Source organism: Botrytis sinoallii (genome assembly GCF_014898435.1).
Source record: "Botrytis sinoallii strain Bc 23 chromosome Unknown BSIN_007, whole genome shotgun sequence".
Classification (NCBI taxonomy): domain Eukaryota; kingdom Fungi; phylum Ascomycota; class Leotiomycetes; order Helotiales; family Sclerotiniaceae; genus Botrytis; species Botrytis sinoallii.
The window spans coordinates 274,610-284,384 of record NW_024066034.1 but is presented as its reverse complement, the minus strand read 5'-3'; the positions used below and the strand labels follow the sequence as shown (position 1 = coordinate 284,384).

At 42.6% G+C, this 9,775-nt stretch overlaps 2 protein-coding genes across 2 annotated transcripts; one reads left to right on the top strand and one right to left on the bottom strand.

Moving 5' to 3' along the window:
• Positions 1–2,322: 2,322 nt before the first annotated feature.
• On the bottom strand, positions 2,323–6,940 carry EAF02_004580 (uncharacterized protein; the record flags this gene model as incomplete). The annotated part of the gene is made up of 6 exons (XM_038900628.1): positions 2,323–2,735; positions 2,818–3,280; positions 3,327–3,853; positions 3,912–4,572; positions 4,593–6,346; positions 6,394–6,940. The coding sequence occupies 6 exons, from the start codon at positions 6,938–6,940 to the stop codon at positions 2,323–2,325; spliced, it is 4,365 nt and encodes a 1,454-aa protein (XP_038759140.1).
• A 599-nt stretch (positions 6,941–7,539) lies between these two features.
• Positions 7,540–9,609, top strand: EAF02_004579 (uncharacterized protein; the record flags this gene model as incomplete). The annotated part of the gene is made up of 3 exons (XM_038900627.1): positions 7,540–7,919; positions 7,973–8,725; positions 8,780–9,609. The coding sequence occupies 3 exons, from the start codon at positions 7,540–7,542 to the stop codon at positions 9,501–9,503; spliced, it is 1,857 nt and encodes a 618-aa protein (XP_038759139.1). The 3' UTR covers positions 9,504–9,609.
• Positions 9,610–9,775: the final 166 nt, after the last annotated feature.

Sequence of the window (9,775 nt, the reverse complement as noted above, 5' to 3'; positions counted from 1 at the left end):
TCATTCATTCACATTCCCACTTTTCAGTCCTCCGTAATACATTACTCATTCCTCATGACTAGGTAGGTATAGATATAACCTGTAACATCCATCACATCCATGACGAGATTCCCACTCCCTTCAGTTCACCAGGTTTCAACCCTGAACGGAGCTGCGACATCGACAGCCTCCCTACTCTACTCACCGGTATACTCTTACGGGTAACCGAGTACAGATGGATAGGGATGGGTACATATCTACCTGGTACTTACAGATGGCATATGGAGTGGCTTACTGGTACGTGCAAATCGACTGATACATAACACACATACGATATACTTCAAGTGTAAGATAGTTAGGTAGGCTCGGTAGGTAAGGAAAATCATACCACTCGGTGTTGCCGGTTCCTATGCCTGTTCTCCTTTCTGCAATTGAAATTGAAATTGCAAGTCGGCTTTCCTTGTGTTTTGATATCCTTACATGAGTTTGATACCGTTAGTACAATTAATTCACTCCCATACAACACAATCCAATACACATTCTCCAACTCCTGCGCTCCCTCCTTCCTCGTCAATCCGACTCACTACCGTATTCTTCCACATCGTGGCTTACGGTCCAAATCTACCTAACCCATCATTATATAAAACGAGTTATACAACACCCTGTTACATTAAAATCAGATGAGCATATATCATACCTATACACTCTTCAGACTCTATGTATCAATCCATTTCTACACAATCACATATAATCACATCATATTACATGATATAATATCACATCATATCATATCATATCCCTATCCCGCTCCCCTCCCTCCCCCTCCCTCTTATCTCCTCTCATCACATCGCATCGCACCACAAACTCCGTTATCTTATCATACCTACATAAGGTTATATCTTATCTTGACATCTTACCATACCTTAGCATACCATACCATACCATACCAGTATCAGATTCCCACCACACACACCACACCACACATCACATTACCAAAAATAAAGATCCTCCTTTCGATCTCTGATTCTTATTCCGATATTCCTACCAGTACTTACCTACCCCTCACGTTTTCCAAACACGACCATTTATTACTCTCCTCCTGGCCCCTCCTGTCTCTTATTCTGACATTTATCAGTACTTACCCCTCCCTCATCCTTCTTCAAATAATATTGACCCCTCCCGTCTATCTATCCCTCGAAGAATATCGCTTAACTGGGTAGGAGGGTAGGCAGGAGGGTAGGTAGGTAGGTAAGGTTAGATTATCTCATTAGAATCCTGGCATCTAATAAGGTTAGGTATTGTGTTAATATTATTAACATTAGTAATGTATCAATCTCTTCAATCTCTTCAATCTCCTCCTCCTCCACCTCCTCCTCACCCAACATCACAAACCCAATACCCATCCATCCATCCATCCATCCATCCATCCATCCATCCATCCATCCATCCATCCATCCATCCATCCATCCATCCATCCATCGATTCCCCCACCACAAATCATAAATCACCAAAACCCCCAATCTCCCACCTTCCCCTCCCCTCCCCTCCCAGACTACCAAAATATCAAATTCCCAAGATAAATCAACTCCTCCTCCTCCTTGCCCACACCATCACGTGCACTCTATCCATCTAGTTTTCCATTGTCCATCTTACCTACCTACCTACCTACCTACCTACCTATCTAGATATTTATATATACTTCCTCACTTCACTTCATTCATCCATTTTAAGTTCACTACGACATTCAATGTCTAACATCCAATATCAATAATTAGTTTACTACAATACGAAACGATAATAAGGTTATTCATACGATAATTCAATTCATGCGATAATTATTATTACCCCTTCCCCTCCCCTCTTCTCCCTCCCCTCTCTTCCAAGAAAATTATAAAAAGTCAAAGTGATTTATTCTTAGGTTTCTTGTTTTGTTTTATATTATAGATTGGATTGAGTGGATTGGGTTAGATTGGGTAAATTGAATAGAGTGAGTAGAGTGAGTAGAGTGAGTAGATTGAATTGATTTGATTTGATTTGATTAAAAATCTGTAGGTAGTAGATGGTAAATATATACATACATATGTAAGATTACGTATATATATAGCGTCGTTAAATCGAGTCATGAATTCCATTTCATTTCATTTCATTGATTCCGAATATGAGGAAGTGAGAAGATAGATCAAATGACCTATAAGAGAAAAGAAATATTATCTTATTATTTATCATCATAATATATCTACCCAAACCATTCTCGTCGAAACCCGAAACCAAAAATTCCAGTGATGAACTAGCCATCTATGTATCTATCTACTAAGTAATAAGTAATGAATCTCCACCTCATCCTCACACCTTCCTCTCCATCCCCAATTTCCTCGGCACCCTCACCATCCAATAAAGCCCCAACGCGCCCCCCACATTCACCGCGCTATACACCAACGAAATTGCCAGATCCCTCCAGCGATGCTCATAGTACACGCCCACGCTTGCTAACAACGTATTTGTGTTTCCTACCGGACAAATATCGCAGACGGTGAGACTTTCAGGGCTGAGTAGATGTGCGGCTGAGGTCTGTAGATAGGATGAGAGATATTGGGCGCAGGTGAGAGGGGAGGGAGGGATAATGTGGAGGAGTTCATTGGGGGCGCAGGTGATGTTGACACCTGAGATGCCGGTGGAGAGGAGGGAGGAAGCGAGGTAGGTGACGGGGGTGCTGCGGTACATGAAGGTCCAGAATTTGGGGAGGGAGGTGATTGGGACTAAGATTCTGGTTTGGGGTTTTTCGTCAGTGCTGTTGTTTGTTTGATGAGGGTGGGAGTTTAAGGGATGTGGTATACGTACCCGCAAAGATCAGGGACAAGGTGTAGAGAAGTGCAGAGATATTAACGCCGGTGGCAGGATCTGGCATGATGGTGCCCAGCATTTGCGAAAAGGTGGAGGAGAAGAGGAAAAATGATACGTTGACGAGATACATTAGTATTCCCCGCGAGCTCAGAGAGCTAGTCGCGAGAGCATACCGGTACATTCCAATTGGATAGTACCACGATACAAACTGGATGGCGGCGAGAAAAAATATACCGGGGAGCTCAGCGATTATGTTTGATAGGACGAATACGATCCAGGAGTAAGTTCGTGAGGAGCGTTCGCGTGCTTCGTAGAGGGTGCGACTATCCATGAAGTGGGGTAGGGTCAGTTGTACGAGATTTCCGTGAAGGGTGAGAAGGAGGAAGGTGGAGAAGATTTGGTTCTGGACTCCTTGGATACTGGTCTTTGAGTTGTAGAATGAGAATCCATTGATGAGTCCCTAAATCTTGTTAGCGATGGAGGTATCACAATAGATTGACACTTACTGCTCCAAGAGTTAGAAAGAACTTGGAATATACGTAGGCTGGAGTTCGCCAGTCAAGCTCAAAGTTTCTTTTAGTTACAATATACAATTGGTAGAGGAAAGATGTCGCAAATTCGTTCGACGAAGATTCATTAGCCAAATCATGCGAATAGGAAAGTTCACGCTTCATTGTAACCAGATCTTTCTTGATGAGTTTTCTTTCCTCGGAAGTGCTCCAGATATCGGTCCAAGAGACAGCTGACTTGTCGACAACTTCGAGTAACCACTCCGCGGGATTTTCGTCAACTCCACATTCTCGAGATCCATGCCGTTGAAAGTAATCAATCAAGGTTCGTGAACTCTGTCCAAGTTCCCCAAAATATGCAGATTTTCCTTCGTGGAGAAAGAGAAGTCGATCGAACATCTCAAAGAGTATTCCGGATGGTTGATGAATGGTACACAGAATTGCTTGGCCTTCATTGGCCAGCTTTTTCAACAAGGTACAGATAGACCAGGCAGTATTGCTATCGAGACCAGATGTAGGTTCATCTAAAGACAATTAGTCTTCTATGAATTAGTAGGCCAATGATTATCCTAGAAAGCTTACCTAGAAAAAGAAGAAGCTCGGGTTTAGCAGCAAGCTCAACTCCTATAGTTACACGCTTTCTTTGCTCGACATTCAAACCCTCTCCTGGCACCCCAATTATAGCTTCAGCAAAACTTGACATGTCTAGGGTATGAATCAGATCATCAACCCATTCTATCTTCTCCTTGTCCGAGTACATTTTTGACTGACGCAGTCGTGCGCTGAATATCAGGGCCTCCCGAACAGTTGACGTTGAGAGATGTAAATCTTGCTGCTGAGCATAGCCCACCTTGCGTGCAAAACCATCATCTTGATACTTAGCATCGACATATTTTCCTCCTCGAATGACCCCCGTTGTTGTTCGGTTTGCTAGAACGTTTAAGAGACTGGTCTTTCCTGCACCTGATGGACCCATCAAAGCTGTCAGTGTTCCAGGTTTGATCCATCCTTCGATATCATCAAGGATCTGTTTTGATGTCCCATGAGTATGCACATCATAGGAGAGTTCATCCCATATAAATGTTGCAGCGTGTTTGTTGTCATTATTGTTATTATTATTATTATTATTATTATTATTATTATTATGGTCAGCATCGATATCGTCTCTAACGACTGTTAAAGTAGTATGTGGGTTGTTTTGAGTATTGTGCGAGGGTGGGTCTTCTTCATCTCTATGTGAGATCTGATTGGGCAATTGTCCACGTCTAAAATCAGAACTTCACCCTTGGATCGCGCGGCAGAAATATACTCAGTAGCTAAGAGGTACAGTCCACAAAGAAAAACACCGAATGCTAGTATGATCGCAAGATTCCTCCATAAAACGGCTGTGTCCATCTGAAATGCGCTAGCAAGATAAGCATCTCCATCAACAACACTTGCTCCGGGAGTCGCGCCTACTGTTGAACATTGCCTCCCATTACGATGAACCTGAGTATATTCAGGTCCTTCCGGAATGAAATGGGCACAAGAAAATTGACGACCAGAGAATTCGTTGATCATCAAGCTTTCAAAGGTATAGTAGACTGGATCAATATAATTAAACCATCGAAACCAAGGATGCATGCTAGAAATTGGTAGCACAAATCCTGTGTATGTCATTAATAACAAGATAAAGCACGCTCCTGGTGCAATCGATCCAGTCAAGGTTTTTGACATTGCTCCTATAGTTCTAAATAACATTGAACCAGTTAGAAGGCTGCAAAATGCAAATACAAAGAATGTCAAGAATGCTGCCGGAGTTCGTCGCAAATTTGCCAAAAAGTAAAACGGCACGTTGAAAGATATTGTCAACAGTATTTTGTTTGGAAGATCGGCAATCATTGAGGCGATAGCTTCCGCAGCGGGATGATATAATGCATATTGGAAATGCTTTTCGACAATCGGCCGTTGATCCCACAACACGACGCCCTCGAACGCACCAAGAAAAGTGTTGGTTAGAACAGTGAAGAAGATCAGAACGCCGCGTCCATAAAAGCTACTGGTATCTTCAGCTAAGTTGTAAAACATACTACCCAAAATGATTGAGATGATTGCATTGCCGCCAATGCTCGAGATAGGAGGTGCAATATCGTTGATCAATCTCTGAAAACATCGATTTAGGCACATGATAACCTGGGAAAAGAACGAAATGATATAAGGAGACTTTTCTCGCTGCCCGGCAGCCTTATACAGTTTCTGGTCAGCCCGTAGTCTATTGAGATTTTCCTCGTTCATAGGAAATTCTTGATTGTAGACCATGATATCTTCCATGAGCTTTACTCGTTCATCACTTCCCTTCCAGGCTCGTGCAAAATCGTCTGGAGTTTGCGGAACTTTCGCTTCAAAGCCTTGGCTTATGAGTTGCATCCTTTCAACAGAATTGGTGAGAGAAGCTAGAAAGTCGCTAGTTGTAGCTCGCGTGGGACAAACAAACCCGAGATGAGCGAAGTATTCCTTCGCGGCATCGGTACGACCGAAGTATATCTGACGGCCTTCATAAAGAAGTATCACTTTATCAAACAAGTTGTAAACATCCTGTGCAGCCTGATACATAGTAACAAGATGAGTTGATCCTGTCACTTGAGCTGCTGTACGAAGAACCTTGACAAAGTTGAGCGCATTTGAGCTATCCAGACCGCGCGTGCTATTGTCCCAACATTGAATCGATGTTTCGCATGCAACAACTTCAGCAATGCTTGTTCTTTGACGCTCTCCTCCACTGAGTCCTTGTATAAAGTCATTGCCAATTTTAGAGTCCAGCGTACCAGTAAGGCCTAGAGCAGCGGCTGTAGCCATGATAGTTCGTTTGGTAGATGCTCGTGGGTCAGAGCCATGGAACAGAGAATTTGCCGGTGTTCTGGCCCGTGTAGGTACGGCCAAGGTTTGTGAGACAGTCAGATGTGGAAAGTGAACATCAGATTCTGCTCTATAGTTGCATTCGCCTCGAAATTCGGAATGTATCACATTGCTCGGAATTCCTAGTCACGATTAGATTTCAACCCTGATATTCTATATTCAGATGTACCTTGATAGTTTAATTGCGATGCAGAGTCCACAAATAGGCCATGAGTCTGTCCCGCAATTGTCTTGAGCAAGGTCGTGCAGCCACTACCCGGTTTTCCAAGCACCATGAGCATCTCTCCACTACGAACTAAACCCTCGAAGTCTCTGAGAATGTTGACTCGCATTTCTTCCTTATGGCCAAAAAAACGGAGGACTTTGTTATAAACCACAAAAACATAATTCGAAACGGTTTTCTGGTAGTCCGTCGGAGTGTTGAATCCATAGACGTTAAGATTCTGGAAGGATACGCTAATTGTCATCTTTCGACATCTTTCTGGGTTTTGATACTTTTCCAGAAGCCAGTCTCTGTAGTTGAAGCTCTCTATCATATCATCAGACCTTAAGCTCACCTTGTCTGAACCGTTGGGAATGGCTGATTTTGTAGGGGCATTTCTTTTTTCGGATGGATTAAGATCAGTCTCTTGAAAAAGATTGTCCCTAGAAATGCTCAACGAGCCATCGGGGTTCGAAAGATCATTTCCTTCACGGTTTTGTACTTTGTCTTCCATCTCGAAGTGTTTGCGTGAGTATTGAAATGTGGAAAATTCAAAGTTGCTTCAGTATTCCTAGGTAAGCAAAGCAATCCCACAGGCCGACGATTGGTCCTAACTGGCGGTAGGTTTCACCAAAAGAGAAAGACAAATTATTTCGCAGGGTGAATCTAACAGGTAGTCCTGTCATATATGCAGTTATCCCATTTATCCCAGCACTACCGAGGTCCCTTGTGTAACCCAAATTTAATTAAATGCTCTAACTTGAATAAGTAATAATTGTTCCATCCAACAAATAAATAACCAAGTGGCAAACCCTCTTCAGATTCGGTTAACAATTCTTCACGAAAGGTAGCTCCTGTAGGCTTATTTCGATTCCATGCCTTGATTTAGCCACTCTCCTGCGTTTAGGCTGGTTCAAGTGTGAAATCATGCACCTGCAACAAGTGCACAGGTGTAAGCTTACCAGCGCGAGCCTTTGGTACAGCCTTGTCGAGTTTTTATATGTACTCCTGTCTTGATGATTTAAGTGCCTGGGTATGTTCAGTTTTCTGTGTATATATTGGAGCATCATTCCCTCTGTTATAGCCAAGTCATTCTTCAGTCTACGCTTCATCATGATTTCTAATGCCGTTAGAAACGTGCTAAATCTGTTCTCGCCGGTTCAAGACATTTCGGGTATTCTTCAGGTCCCTTCGTCATCTCTATCTTTGCTATCCTCCTTGAACACTCCGACTTGGCTGTCAAGATCATCTAATGCTTACCTTTTTCTGGTGTCTTTGACCCAGTCCCCTTCAACATATCAGATACTTTTATACCTCAGTATTTTTTCAATTCCTTTCTTGGCCTGCTATTTGAAAACATGGCAGTCATTCGTAGCTCAGTGCTCGGATACTAGTCCTGCTAGAGAGCCTCCTACTGTTCCTTACATGATTCCATTCTTCGGGCGAATAGTTGACTCGATCATTAACATTCGAAAGTTCTTCCATGGGTTGAAGTAAGTTCAATAACTCCTTCATCAAAATTAGCATACTCACTCATGTGTCTAAGCAACCAAACTGTCTATGGGGCCAAGATATTTGGGTACAAAATATTCTTCATCCAAGGCCCTGAGATGATCTCAGCTCTCTGGAAAATCAAAGAAACAATCACAGCGCCAGTTCATCAAGTTTTGGTCTTAAACAAAATATTTGGAATGAGCTCAAAAGCTGTACAAACTTATGTTTTGGATGAATCGGGCCTCGATGCAAAGCCTCACCCACAAAGCAAGATAGAAACCCATAATCGTGTCGACTATATCACTCATGTTGGGTTTCTGCGATTACTAACGGGAGATGGACTTCCTGGACTCTATAGACGATGGTCACTAGAGTTCTCCTGCAAAATTCAAGCTCTTGTAATTAGTCAAGAATGGTCTGAGCATACTGATATCATGAAATTTTGGGAGTTGCCATTGATAGCGTCGATGAACAAGGCCATAGCAGGTCCACTCCTTGAAGCTATAAATCCCGATTTCACTGAAGAATTTCTCGAGTTCCTTCCATATGCTAATCAACTTGTGAAATCGTTCCCTCCCTGGTTGATCCCAAGGGCTTATAAGCTTCGCAAAAAGCTTGTTACCACCGTGAAAACATGGCACAGTATTGCAAGATCCCAGTTCAAAGATCATTATGTTGATGCTGATGGTGATGCTGATCCTTGGTGGGGCTCACGATGCATACGAGAACGACAGGAATGTCTATCCAAGGTAGATAATTGGGACTATGATTCGATGGCTGTATCGGATTTTGGTCTTTTATGGGGGTAGGTCACTTCTACATTCCCTTCAATAATAGGCATAACTGACTATCTCATCAGCGCAAGTATCAATGTTCACAAGGCAGCAATATGGGCTGTCATAGAAATATTCAAAGACCCAGCTTTGCTTTCCCATGTTCGGAAAGAACTACACGACGCTTCTTTTGATTCTGAATCTCTTGCATCCCCCCAGTTTATTCATAAACTAATTCAGATTCCGCTGTTACAATCGATTTATGCAGAAGTTATTCGCCTGCATGTAGAAGTTCAACACGTTCTTTATAGCCATCATTCACCGGTGTATGTAAATCAGTGGATTTTTCCTAAAAAGACTCCTATTCTGGTACCTTGTGGCCCGGCACATCATGATGCAAAAGTATGGAATACGAGAAATGGCGAATTTCCACTGAATACATTCTGGGCGGATCGGTTTTTACTATACCCAGAGGACGCTACAAGTGGACCTATGATCACAACACCGTCATCTAAAGGCGTTTCACAATTCATGTCATCTTCCCGTCCAAAAACTTCCTCGAAGCCCATCTATTGCGAGTCCGTTATGCGGAATTCTTTCATCGGGTACGGCGTGGGAGAAAGAACTTGCCCGGGGCGCTTCTTGGCTAAACGTGAGATCATTGCAGTTTTTGCAAGAATTGTGCAACAATATGACATTGAGCTCTTGACAAAGGAAAAGCATTTCAAACATAGTATGGCATTTTATGGTTTTGGCACACAAGCCCCAAAGAACAGGATACCTTTTAGAATTAAAAGAAGGGAACGTTAAATGGGTAGAAAGATTCGCATGGAAGATACTTGAGGAATCATGCTACTGTCGCTTACTATTTGTGTACTAGATTATGAGTCTACGGGGGGGGAGGTTAGGCTGATTTTTACTACGAGTGTTTTGATAGAAAATTATAAACTTGATCAAGTCGGTCAAAATAGAATAACTTAAAGTTGAGATGTCATGTCATCGCTCCAGCATTGAAGTATCTTCATGGTTGACCTAATAAGTGAAAATTGACTAAAACCCTTGAATATTACGCCGAAGTTGAA